The 13772-nt window shown below is 47.1% G+C and overlaps 1 protein-coding gene across 4 annotated transcripts; it reads left to right on the forward strand.

Moving 5' to 3' along the window:
• Nucleotides 1-1267: 1267 nt before the first annotated feature.
• On the forward strand, nt 1268-10718 carry CD33 (CD33 molecule). 4 transcript variants are annotated; one of them, XM_019425483.2, is made up of 7 exons: nt 1281-2003; nt 2064-2441; nt 2580-2858; nt 3088-3135; nt 4594-4690; nt 4979-5060; nt 10248-10718. In XM_019425483.2, exons 1-7 carry the CDS (start codon nt 1964-1966, stop codon nt 10410-10412), a joined length of 1089 nt encoding a protein of 362 aa, XP_019281028.2. In that variant the 5' UTR covers nt 1281-1963; the 3' UTR covers nt 10413-10718. The 4 variants fall into 4 exon arrangements, with proteins under 4 accessions (XP_053761655.1, XP_019281027.2, XP_019281026.2 ...); XM_053905680.1 differs by lacking the exon at nt 10248-10718 and adding an exon at nt 7210-7612 and having other exon boundaries at nt 1268-2441; XM_019425481.2 differs by having other exon boundaries at nt 1279-2441.
• Nucleotides 10719-13772: the final 3054 nt, after the last annotated feature.

Below are 13772 nucleotides of genomic sequence, written 5' to 3' on the forward strand. Positions count from 1 at the left end.
ATATATATAAACTATATATCTATAAACTATATATATAGTTTTTATACAGTATATATGCTATATATATATAGTATAAACATGTCCATAAAAAGGTTTCACCTTCCTATTCATAGCCCAAACTTGAAAATCTCAAATGTCTATCAATAGGTGAATAAATAAAAGATTACAATATACCCATGAATGGCATAATACATAGTAATAAATGCATTATGAACTATAAATATGACTTGGATCAATTTCAAAATTATTGTGCTGAGTGAGAGAATACAGAAGACACAAAGTGTACATTTCTAGGAAATTCTCAAATTGGCAAAATTAATTCACCATGCAGGGAACAGATCAATGGTTACCTGGGGCTGGAGATGGCTTGATGAGCTGCACAGAGGTGCCAGAAACCCAGTTGAGATGGTGGTTATGTTCACGTCCGGATTGTGGAGGTATACATTTGTCAGGATTCATAGAAAGGCACACTTCAAGTAGTTATATTCTGTCTTATAAAAAGTGCAAAGTTCATTAAAGAAACATAATGAGAACTCACAGATCCTCCAGTCCATGAAAATGGTATAACTTTCTTTACTGTAAAACCAACTGCATTGGCTTCTCCATTATGTGCCACAATCGTACGTTTTTAATAATCCAGAATAAGGTATGATTTCACTTATTGGAGACTCAATTCCTCATCAGATAAGGTGCAAAAGTGTCTCTATGGTAGTAATGTTTATGGAACATTTATTCAGATACTATTGTGTTTTGAAGATTTTACAAATGGTTGACGGCAAATGCTATTATATATGCATATTGTAAATAGAGACATCAAGGATTTGCCAGATGTATACTCCACAGAGTGAGATGGAAAAATACATGAGCAGAACCTAAAATTTTAATTGCAGCCGTATATTCATTCCACTCATGTTTTCTGGAATATTATGTGTTTTGAGCCAATTTCACCTTGAGAATCAGATTTTTTACCTGACGGGAAATGTTAATCTGTATGATGAACAACCAAACATATTGCTTCACTCCACAAATGACTGTATAGACAGCATTCATGGAAAAGAGTGTCCACTGGCTCATGAACTTGTGTTCTCCCTTTTGTTTGACATGAAGACGCTACATGGTTTTCCATTTGGAGATGCCACTGAAACTTCATGAATCAGCATAACAGAAGCAAAAAAAAAAAAAAAATGGACCCATCCTTGAATATTTAGAAAATAACCAGCAGTAGGCCAGCAGAGACATTGCAAAGTCACACATGCCTGCAGCTGTGAACCTAACAGGGACAAAGTGAAAGCACAGTGTATCTGCAGAGGAAGTGGCACCTTGGGTGGGGTCCCTGTTGCAGGATGGACCAGGTCAGCCCCATGTGTCTTGTCTTCAGGTCCCCCAACACAGATGTTCACCAAGTATTTGGAGAATCAATCAGTGAATCCATGAAGGAATCCTGCCTTCACCTCACCGTGGCCCCCGTCTTTTCTTATGCCCCAGATGCTCACACACCTAAAGAATCCTCCACCTTGCAGGACTGACCACTCGGTCCAGACAAGGCTGTGACCCTCCAGCTGTAGACAGGAGTTGATTAGCTCCTTGGTGTAGACCATGCTGCTCAGACAAGCACCTCAGATGGGAGGATCTTAGGAGACTCACTGTGTCCCATGCCTCATATGCTCTCAGAGGTCCTGGTCCAGGCTCCCGTGGTGGAGGGAAGAGTGGAGATGGGGGGCAGGATACAGGGTCTGTTCTTGGTCTCTCCTCCCTGGGTGGGTCTCCAGGGTCTTGGACTGGGAGTGCGGGGGTCACAGGCTCTGTGCAGAGAGGGGGTGAGCTCCGCAGCGGCAGTTCCCCTTTTGTGAAATCGTGAGACCTCATGCTCCTCCCCAGCTTCCCGTGGGTCCTCCTCAGCTTCCCTCCCTCTGCCTTCCCTTCTCCTTCACCCACAGGAAGCCCAGACACCCTCTGTCTCTAGATGCTGCTGCCACCGCTGCTGCTTCTCCTGCTATGGGCAGGTGAGTGGGCTGAGGGGAGAGGGAAGCTGGGGACTGCCGCTGACCCTGTCTTCTCCACAGGGTCCCAGGCTCAGGATGAGAGATACTGGCTGCAAGTGCAGGAGTCACTGACAGTGCAGGAGGGCCTGTGTGTATACGTGCCTTGCAAATTCTCCAACCCCATGAGCTACTTGACTAGCCCTGTTCATGGCTACTGGTTCCGGGAAAGGGCCCACATATATTTGGATGCTCCAGTGGCCACAAACAACCCAGATCGAAAAGTACAGAAGGAGACCCAGGGCCGATTCCGCCTCCTTGGAGACCCTCGGGACCGCAACTGCTCCCTGGACATCAGAGATGCACAGAGAAGGGACTCAGGGACGTACGTCTTTAGGGTGGAGACAGGGATTAATATAAGATATAGTTACAGACAGAATCAGCTCTCTGTGCATGTGACAGGTAAGGAGCACACTGCAGGGGAGGCCACAGGGGAAGGATAGGGGTCCCGGGACAACCTTGACCGAAGCCTGAGGCTTCTTTTAGGGTGTCACCTCAGACCCTCTTTCTGATCCCTGTGTCTCCCCCTCTCCTCACCAGCCCTCACCCACACACCTGACATCCTCATCCCTGAGACCTTGGAGTGTGGACACCCCAGGAACCTGACCTGCTCTGTGCCCTGGGCCTGTGAGCGGGGCACACCCCCCATCTTCTCCTGGATGTCAGCGGCCCTCACCTCCTTGGGCCCCAGGACCCACCTCTCCTCAGTGCTCACCCTCACCCCACGGCCCCAGGACCATGGTACCAACCTCACCTGTCAGGTGAAGTTCCCTGCAGCTGGTGTGATGGTGGAAAGGACCATCCAGCTCAATGTCACCTGTGAGTGTAGGGCCAGGATGACCTGAGTGCCTGAGGGGGTGAGGGGCATGAAGTCCAGGTTCTGGATGCTGGTGCTTTAGTCCTGGAGGCCTGGCTGAGGAGGGGACCTCGAATGACTCAAGTCCTGTCCCTCCTGTGTTTCTGTGGCTTCTGGGGGTGGAAGGATGTCCACATGCATCTCACATCACCCTTCCTCACTAAAGAGGGAAATCCTGTCCTCCCATCCTAGGTGCCACACAGAACTCGACAGCTGATGTCTGCCTAGTGGATGACAAAGGTGGGAAGAAGCCTCCTGTCCATGGAGCACTGACTAGCAGTTTCTTTCAGAGCGGGACTTTCAGAGTCAGTGGGTAGATGTGTGGTGGGCTGTAGTTAGACATGAGAAACCCCCTCAGCCCTCCTCTCTCATCCCCTCCCACTCTGGTCTTGCCAGGGTGACCTGCTATTTTCTCCCCACCATCTTGAGTATACTCTTTATCTTCCTCCAGTCATTGAAGGCCTTGGGGCATTTTTAGGAGACTTTATTTTTAGAGGGGGGGAGTTTTAGGTTCATAACAAAATTGAGCTGAAGGTAGAGAGATTTCCCCCAAGCCCCTGCTTTTGTATGCATAGCCTCTCCACTATCTGTGTCCCCCACCAGAGAATACGTTTGTCACAATCAAACCTACATGTAATTGCCTTTATCACCGAAAGTCCATAGTTGACATTAGGGTTCATTCTTGGTGTTGTGCATTCTATGGGTTGGACAATTTATAATGACATGTATCCATCTAGTGTTATCGTGCAGAGTAGTTTCACTGTCCCCAAATGTCTCAGGGACATTTTTTTTTTAAATTTTTTTTTAACGTTTATTTATTTTTGAGACAGAGAGAGACAGAGCATGAACGGGGGAGGGGCAGAGAGAGAGGGAGACACAGAATCAGAAGCAGGCTCCAGGCTCTGAGCCATCGGCCCAGAGCCTGACACGGGGCTCGAACTCACGGACTGTGAGATCGTGACCTGAGCTGAAGTCGGAGGCTTAACCGACTGAGCCACCCAGGCGCCCCTCCGGGACATTTTTTGACTGTGAATCCTCAGCTCTCACCTTGACCTCTCTCTGAGCCCAGCCTTTCCCCCACTGTTCTATTCCCATTGGCAGTGACATCTGGTTCCCACCTGGACAGTGAGCTCCTTTTGGACTCTTTCAGTGCCCACCAAATGGTTGACAGAGACACATCCCTCACCCTGGGTGTGTTGGGCTCACAGTATATATACTTGGCTGCTTCCACCCACTTCTGGAAGCATAAGAGACCACCTTTGGCCCTGAGACAGGGTCAGTGGAGGCCAGGAGAGGAGATTCAAACAGCTTCCCTGGAGAGAAGGAAGGACAAGATCTTTCCACATCCCACAGAGACATATGCTGTGTGCATACGTCTCTCTCTCTGGCACACCCACGGGGCCCAGAGCCCCACGGTCCTGCTGCAGACAGATCTGGGATCTGCTGCAGAGAAGAACCTGGGTCCTAGAAAAAATGGTAGTAGCTGAACAGGAGTGTGAGGGCTAGATGATGTCACACAAACCATGTCCTTCTGGTGGAGGCTGAGGTCCTACAGTGGGTGGGAGACCCTCAGGGCTGAACCCTGGATGGGAGGCGACGAGTACCCCTCTCAGTATGCTGGAGTTGTCAAGATTGGAGTTGACTCCAAGTGTCTTGCTTGTCAAGATTGGAGTTGACCCCAAGTGCCTCTGTCTACAGGGAACCTGGAAACCAGGGCAGGAGTGATTAAAGGTGCCATTTGGGGAGCTGGTGTCACCACGCTGCTTGCTCTCTGCCTCTGCCTCATCTTCTTTGGGTGAGCTGTGTTGATGTGGGCGAGAGGGGAAGAAGCGGGACCTGCAGGGGTTGTGAAGCCCTACAGCAAGGGCGAAAGGTGCAGTCATGGTAAGAATCCAGCTGATACCACTGGGCCAAGCATGAGTGTGTTCCCAGCCTTGGTCCCAGAAGTCCCGGAGCCGGGGCACCTTGTTACAAAGTCTTGATATGAAGGCTTCTGGGCTCACTCCACCGTTGACCTGCCATAGTAGCTCACTCCAGCCTCAAGAGAGTGACCCTATGTCAGAGACCCTGGTTCTCTCATCAGAGTGAAGACCTGTAGGAAGACAGCATCCCGGAGAGCAGCGGGCGTGGACGGCATCCACTCAGTTGTAGGGCCAGCTCCCCTGGTGAGTGATGTGGGCATCCTGGTGTGCAGATTCTCCTCTGCATCTCCTGGGGTGGCGCACAGCCATGCTCCATTCAGCACATCCAGAAATGAGCTCATCACCTTCCTGCTTAGTTGAAAATGTAGGTTTTATTATTATTCAGTGTCTGAGGCCAACAGATCAAGGGGTGATTGCCTCTGAAAAGGCACTCTGTTACTCAAGTTCCCAGGAAGAAGGACACATGATCACATACAAGACCATACGGACAGGGTTGAGGTCGGCCAAGAGGCAGAGGGGGCATAGAGAGACACAGATGGGAGCCTTTATTGGAGTTTCCACAGGAAAGGCATGCTGAGAAGGGGTAAGTAAGTTTAAGATTGGCTAGTTTGAATCATTTCAGCAAGCTCCGGGGTGTTGGGGCCGTCCCTAGTTGCTTGGTACTTGGCCCTGGGGTGATTAGGCAGAAGAATAGTGACCCAGAATGTAAGAGCTGGATAAAGGAGGGTTTGGGTGTGAGATTTGGATGGATTGGTTTGCATATGAAAGAGATGCTTGCAAGGCAAGTCCTTTAACATCTCTAGAGATTGGCTAGTCCTGGCAGGGGCAGTTCCTCTAGGATTAGCAAGGCCCCAGATGCCAAAGCATCACAAACATATGGTTAATACGCTCCTAAACATACTCTTCCTGCTGATCACCCACCTCCCTGATGGCACTTGTGTCCCTAATACCCTGCCAGCGACCCAACCCTGTCCCACCCCAGCCCTGCACTTCTCACACCAATGTGCTGCAGGGTGTGCAGTCCTGTGCTTCTCCTCAGTACAGCATAATGCATCCACTCCCTTTGAGCTGAGCTCCCCTCTTAGTCCCTACCCTGCTGCAGCCCTCCCCGCTTCTCCTCCCTGGCACGTTAGCATCACCTCCAGGCAGAACCCTTGTCCCACATGACCAAGTTTGAAAAGCACTGCTTCTCCACACTGCTGCAAGTCGGGTGCCCACACAACTTGGTATGAGATTTGGGGCAGGAAACCCAAGGTCCCCTTCAATGCTTCTGTCTCTCCGACACCAGCCTGCTCACTCGCCTCAAGCATAGCGAGCGTTTTGCATCTCAGAATCATTCCTCCGCTGTGCTCACCTTCTCATGTGTCTGTGTCAATCTGCCCTAGTCCTGCTCATCTCCAAGCTCTAATTTTCATTTATTCATTTAAAACTCTAAGGTGGACACCACTGAGGTTTCTGAGTACATGATCTGCAATCACCTTGCCTTCATTCATTCCTTTTGCAAATATCTTCCACTTGTCGATTGTTCTGCATACTTGGGAAATATCTCTGTTTTTACAAGTACGTATGTTACAAATATAAAATGTCCCTGCTGTCAAGGACTTACATTTATTGAGGGGTGTGTGTGTGGAGAAAACAGTGGACATATAGGTAGTGAAAATATGCAAGAAATTGTCAGGAAATAGTGCTATGGAGGGGCATTAGATGGAAGAATGAGAGGTGTCAGTCCTGGCACTGGAGTCTTTGAGAAGACACCCACAGGAAGTGAGGGAGCACAGCGTGAACCCTGAGAGAATCACTATGGCTCTAAACAAGGTTTGGGGGTCCTAAGGTTGGGGCATGCCTGGTGTGTGGGGAAAACAGCAAGTTGGACAGTGTGTTTGAACAGAGCTGTGTGGGAGGGGGGAAGTGGGTAATGATGGGTAGGAAATGAAGATGGAGAGAGGCATGGAGGCTGCAGATATTACAAGGCCCTGCAGTTCACCATAATTATCTTTGTATTTTGAGAAGGGTGATAACGTAAAGGAAAACCACACAGAACTACTACTCATCCAAAATACCTAACTTCTTACTCTTTTGGTCTCTAAATGTGTGTGTGGTTTTCACCACACCAAATAATTCTCCCTGACACCGTCCAGATGTCCTACTGTACAACTCAACTCAATTCTGACACTATCTATCTGGAGCTAGCATCACATCCCACAGATAAGGGCTCAGCCCATAAGACAGCCCCACCGCCCTTAAGACACCAACCACAAGTTCAAGTTGTCACTTGTGCTTCTAACCAACCGGCCATAAATTGGGTGTTCCCACGACCCCCTTCCTCGGTTTCAATTACTTTGTCAGAGAGGCCCACAGAACTCAGGAAAGCATTTTGTTTACTGTGTACCAGTTTATTATAAAAGTATATGATGAAGGATACAGATGACCATCCAGATAGAAGAGATGTGTGGAGCTCCCAAGTTATTTCCAGGTATGCCACCCTCCACATATTCACTAACCCAGAAACTCCCTAACCGCCACCCCCATACTATTGGGATTTTTATGGACATAGACATGATTGATCATTACTTCTATTTCCCACCCCTCTCCCCTTCCTGGGGGATGAGGACATGGGGCTGGAAGTTCCAAGCTTCTAACCGCAGCTTTGTATTTCTGTGACCAGCCTCCATCCAGGAGCCAACCAAGATTTGCATCATTAGAACAAAAGACACTGCTGTTGTCCAGGAAATCCCAAGGGATTTAGGAACTCTGTGTCAAGAACCAGGGTCAAAGATCAAACATTAGACCAGAAGATGCTCCTAACACAATTATCACTTAGGAAATTTAAAAGGGTCTTAGGAAATCTGTGCAGGAACCAAGGGTAGATCTCTTTCTCTCTCTCTCTCTCTCTGTCTTCTGATATATATTTATCTTTTATTATTTCACAGACATGAACTGATGCTCATTTTATTTTATTTTATTTTATTTTATTTTTTGAACTGATGCTCATTTTAATGGGATCACTCTGTCTGCTGTGCTGAGAATACCTATATCAGGCTAGGAAAAGAGGACACCAAATAAGGAAGAAACTCAAGTAATCCAGGCAAGAGATAATGTAGGCTCCCATAACAAGATACTGTAGACTGAGTGTCTTAAACTACAGAAACATATATTTTGTTATGCTGGAAGTCCAAGATCAAGGTGATAGCAGGGTTAGTTTCTCCTGAAAACTCTCCCTTTGGCTTGCAGATTACTACCTTCTCTCTATGTCCTCACATGGCCTTTTCTCTATGCACACACATCTCCAGGGTCTCTTCTTCTTATGAGGACGTAAGTCATTTTGGGCCCTATCTTAATGACCTCACTTAAACCTAATTACTTTTTTTAAAGCCCCATCCCCAAATATAGCGCACTGGGTGTTAGAGCTTCAACATATAAATCCAAGGAGACACAATTCAGTCCATAAGACATAGTCCGATGGGTAACAATGATGAATCAGGATTTGCTAATGGAATGGTAGAGTATGTGTGTGATGTGAGCGGAGATAGTTCACTGCCTCCACCACATGGATGTGATAAATGCCAAAAATGACTCCACAGATGCCGTAAATATCCACAGGTGTCCATGCATGTCCAGACATGTGAATAGATGTCATAAATACCCATAGATGCCCATACATGTCCATAGATACCAAAGATGACTCCGATGTGGTTGCCTTGAGCAACATAAATAATTGAACTACCAATTCCTGAAATTGCCATCTCTGCGGGAGTATATTTCTCAGGGAGGTTCAAACTTTATTTTGGTTACTATAAGCTTCAGGTGCCTCTGAGATGTCCAAATGAAGAAGACAAGTTAGATGGCAAGGGTCTGGAGCTCAGGAGAGGGGTCCAGGTAGGAGGCACAGAGATTTGGGGAGCATACACACCAAGGTCTGATAGGGGATGAAGCCACAAGGAAGAGAAGAGGTCCACAGACAGAGCCCCGGGAGAGACAGGGATACAAGGTGAAAACAACAAGAAGACCACTGAGAAAAAAAAAGAAATGACAAAAAGAGTGTAGATTTGGGTCCTGGTAGCCAAAGGGAGATGAAGTTTCAAGGAGAAGAGAACGCTTATTTGTTTCAAATGGTAGTAATCCCAGTAAGATCAGTTCTGAGAAATGACCATTTAAATTTAGCACATGGTGTCACAGTTAATCTTGAGAAAAGCAGATATGGTTGCCCAGTGGAGGAAGTTTTCTTGACTGGAATGAGTTCAAGAGAAAATGGGAGGAGAGGAAGTGCAAATGCTCTTGAGAAATGTTGCCATACATCTTGAGAAATCAATCTGCAACAGAAAATGGTCATACTTCTACATCCCTTGGAACCTTCTGGGTGATAGGAGCATCTTTTGTTCTAACAAGGTGACTCTGGGTGGGCTTCTGGATGAGCAGATCACAAGAAAGACCAAGGCATGATTAGAAGCTCAGTATTTTCATCCCCACTCCCCATTATCCAGAGAGGGGCGAGATGCTAGAAATGAAATTAGTGATCCATCATGTGTATATGATGAAGTCTCCATTAACATCCCAAAAGTATGGAGTTCAAGGAACTTCCAAGTTGGAATCTTCCAACACGGAGATGCTAGGAGTACATCTGGAGAGGGTGTGGAAGCTCCTGCCACTCCCCACCCACCCCCAACCTCACCCTAGGCACCTCTTCCATTTGGATGTTCACCTGTGTCTTTTATCACATCCTTTTATAATAAGCTGGTAAACATCAAACTGCTTTCCTGAGTTCTATGAGCCACTCTAGCAAATTAATGAAACCTGAGATAGGTGTTATGGCAACCACGAATTTATAGCCAGTTGGTCAGAAGCACGGGTTACAACCTCGACTTCCTATTGGCAGGTGAATTGGGGGTGAGGTTAGCCTTGTAAGACTGAGCCCTTAATGTGTGGGATCCGGCATTATCTCTGGGTAGGGAGTGTCAGAATTGAAGTGAACTGCAGGCCACTCAGCTGGTGTTGGAGAATTGCTTGCTGTGGGGAAAACCCCACAAATCTGGTGTCAGAAGTGTTGTGGATGTAGGTAACAGTGTGAGAACAAAGGAGACATGCCCAGAAGAAAAGTCAACTTTTCATAAACACCCTCCTGCGTGTCCCGTGCCAGAGTGACCAGGGTTGAGTTCATGATCAACAGATGTGTGGCCTTGGGTAGCACCTAACCTCTCTGAGAATTAGTTTCTCTCTATGTTTCTCCGCATAGGTCTGAGTGAGTGCTCAGTAAAATTTGAAAGCAATCAATAGTGTTATATCTGCTAAATAAGAAATGTTTGATAAAAGACTGGAAGAAAGAGCAATGTCCTATCGAATCAAATTCACTTCATGGACCCTCTCTGCCTTCTCACCTTACCCCCCCCCCACCCCAAGAGCCCTGCTCTGAGCCCTTCTTTGCTCTCCACACAGGGTTACCAGCAGGAGTCTGAGCCAGAACTCCCTGCTGAGCCCACAAGCTCTGCAGGGGTGCCCCCCACCTTGGAAATGGAGGAGGAGCTGCATTATGCCTCCATCAGCTTTCACAAGATGAAGGAGAACACCTGCACAGAATATTCAGAGATCAATACAAAGTGACGAACCACCTGGAGCAAACAGCCTCAGAGGGAGCGTCCATATCCTCTAGGAAGGGGGACCCAAAGGCTGGTTCTTGGAGACTTAACATCCCCATAGGCAATGGACTTAGAAACTACTATATGTGAGTTTCTTGCTGTATTGGAACTAAGGCTTTGCAATCAGAGAGGCCTGGCATGGATTCAAGGCTCTTTCATTTATTAGCACTATGATGTCAAGCAAGCCACCTTACTCCTCCATGTCTCGGTTTTCTGCTTTACAAAATGGATGTAAGGGCTTCCATGAGGATTAAAGTGCATATGGAAAACACACAGCACAAATCCTGCTGCGTTGTGAGACTTTGGTGCACATTGGTTCTTTCCCCCTTGGACAGAAAGGTGTCAGTGACATTTCACTTAGAGGCTGGATATGTTCTGTCCCGGACACCACATCAGCAATGAGTCAGCCTCACTCTGTACTCGAAACCCTCCCATGTGGCAATCATTTTGCAATGTACACATATATCAAATCATTACATTGTACACTTTAAATTTACACAATGTAGGGGCACCTGGGTGGCTCAGTCGGTTAAGCGTCTGACTTCGGCTCAGGTCATGATCTCACAGATCATGAGTTTGAGCCCCACATCGGGCTCTGTGCTGACAGCTTAGAGCCTGGAGCCTGTTTCGGATCGGGACTGTTTCGGATTGTGTGTGTGTGTGTGTGTGTGTGTGTGTGTGTGTGTCTGCCCCTCCATGGCTTGCACTGTCTCTCTCAAAAATAAGTAAACATTAAAAAAATAAATAAATAAAATTACACAATGTTGTGTGTCAATTATATCTTAATAAAGCTGGAAAAAATAAACTCTATATGCATACATAGTACTTAATGGTAAATATTACTGAATATTTATCAGATGAAGAAAACCCTCCCCATGGATCTCTTCCCTGACTTGGCCTCCAGCATCATCCCTCTCCCCTTCTGAGTCCTCCCTTTCCACCCTGCCTGCTTCCTACTAGTCCTGTTAGAGGCAAAATCACATATTAACATTTACAGAACCTCCTAAAAATCAGGGCTGACCACAGTCAAAATACCTCTCCATCTCCTCAGCCCCAAAGACTAATTTACAAGCCTCTAATTTGACTTTCCAGATCAGGGGGCAGGAATTTTTTTTTCAGAGGGGCAGAGAGCATATATTTTCGGCTTTGCAAGCTGTATGGTCTCTGTAGCAACTATCCAACTCTGTGTTTATAGTGCAAATGCAGCCATAGACGTGCTAGAAATGAATTAAAGTGGATGTGTTCCAACAAAATTTTATGTACAAAGTAGGCAGCCCACTAGCTATAGTTTTTTGACCTCTATTACAGGTTGGGTTTTTTTTAAACTTTTATTTATTTTTGACAGAGTCCTATACAGAGACAGAGCCTGAGCAGGGGAGAGGCAGAGAGAGAAGGAGACACAGAATCCGAAGCAGGCTCCAGGCTCTGAGCTGTCAGCAGAGAGCCCAATGCGGGGCTTGAACTCACAAACCATGAGATCATGACCTGAGCCGAAGTCGGACGTTTAACCGACTGAGCCACCCAGGTGCCCCAATTCCAGGTTGTTTTTAATATTTCCCAGTCTATTTGTGCATCCCCATATCCTAGCTCAGCGATCCTTCATATCATTCTCTAAGTGTTCCCATGCTTGCGCATTCCTCACCATCTTCTTGCATCCACATTTCTCCTCCAGGAAGACCCATCACTAGGTCATCATCTATTTGGCACCTTCTTATCCTCAAAATAAACTTAAAAAAAATAGATGTCAGGGTTGAGATGGTGAAGGCAAGCAGGAATTTTTAATCTTCCTCCTAAAAAAATGAATATTTTACTTAAAATAAAAATCATCTTGAATAAAACAGTCCCAAACCCCCCAGTAGCACCGAAACCATGTCAAGGATAAAGCATAATGCCATAAAATCATAAAGTAACACCTAAAAAAAATGGAGGATTTTGGTGTGGTGTGAAAAAAAATGTCTGTGGCCTAACTCTCTCTGCCTTACATCCAGGAGGGACAGCTGAGTCAGACTTCTGTTTATGTTAATGTCAAGCTGGGTGACATGAGCCAACCATCTGTTGAAAACGTTAAAAGTTAATGGTTAGATTTCCAACCCAGACAAGTTATCATCAACCCATCATTCCTCCCTCCACTCACAACTAAAAATCCTGTAAGTTGTGCAAGAACCAAAAGAGGATTCTGAAACATTGTGAGTACAAGGTGAATTGGCTTGGGACCCCAGGACTAGGGGAACAACACAGAGGCAGAACATCTCAGTCCCCACCCACCCACCCCCACCTATCAGAGGAAAGACACTCAGACCCATTGTTTCCCAAGTCCTGACTGAGAAACAGGAGGCAGCCAGGTAGGCTCATTTCTCTCCTGGATGGAAGGGGAGCTCTTCTGACAATCAGGCAGGACCACCACCACAAGGGGAATCAGTTAGAGCTGGAAAAAAGTGTCCAGAAAAATGCTTACCTTCCTCATCAGACTTGAGATATCTCCTGCTTAGAAACGCTGAGGCAGATGGACAGAAAGGGACAAAGAGATCCAAGCATGCTGTCTAATACTTCTGACCCTGACGCTAAGTTCTCCTTTGTCAAATGTGAAGACTAGCCTCCTCACTTTCAGAAGGTGTGTGTGTGTGTGTGTGTGTGTGTGTGTGTGTGTGTGTGTGATGAAGTAAGCTATATTAAAGGAGCAGTACAGAGGCCAGTAAGCAGAGGGCCTTAGCAAGAAAGCTCAACCAAATGGGGCAGACAGACGTCATCCACAGGAGCAACAATGCCTGAGAGTGAACAGGAGAGGTCGCAGATGAAGGAGAGAGAGGCCAGCACCACTCACTCTTGACTGTCTGCTCCTCTGGCTCCATCCAACTCCACCCACTTGACCTCCTGGCCTTAAAGTGGAACATAAGCATCTGGGTCAAGCCCTTCTGCTGAGCTGGGAGGTACCGGAGCTCAAAGTGCGACCCTGTTTCAGCACCACGGACAGCACCAGCTCCCCTGCCTAGGGCTCTCCAGGCGTCAGCGTCTCCTGGTGGACGGAGAGCGCCCTCCCGGAGAGCCATTTTTCAGCCCCCAGTGCAGAGTGGGAGGAGCCCAGGGAAGGGTCTGGTGACATCCTAGGTCAATGATGTTGGTCAGGTATGTCTGGGACCTCGTAGTGTGTGCTTCCCTCATCAGACTCGGGCGCTTTGTCCCAAAAAGGTGTTAACCGGGGATTAGGTGCTGTCCTGAGGTGAGGTTTAGGCATGGGTGTCTCCAGTAATTAGATGGAATAATAAAGCCAGTCTTGGGAATTTCTGGCAAGAAAGTATTAATCACTCAAAGAGGAGGTTCTTATGGT

This window comes from Panthera pardus, unplaced genomic scaffold, assembly GCF_024362965.1.
Source record: "Panthera pardus isolate Hobbes unplaced genomic scaffold, ASM2436296v1 HiC_scaffold_18, whole genome shotgun sequence".
Classification (NCBI taxonomy): Eukaryota; Metazoa; Chordata; class Mammalia; order Carnivora; family Felidae; genus Panthera; species Panthera pardus.

Excerpts from the sequence above, each read along its gene's own strand:
- CD33 (XM_019425481.2), top strand. The coding sequence starts at position 1,964 with ATGCTGCTGCCACCGCTGCTGCTTCTCCTGCTATGGGCAGGTGAGTGG. Across the intron at positions 2,442-2,579 it reads GCTCTCTGTGCATGTGACAG|CCCTCACCCACACACCTGAC; the intron begins GTAAGGAGCACA and ends TCTCCTCACCAG. Across the intron at positions 5,061-10,247 it reads TTGTAGGGCCAGCTCCCCTG|GGTTACCAGCAGGAGTCTGA; the intron begins GTGAGTGATGTG and ends CTCTCCACACAG.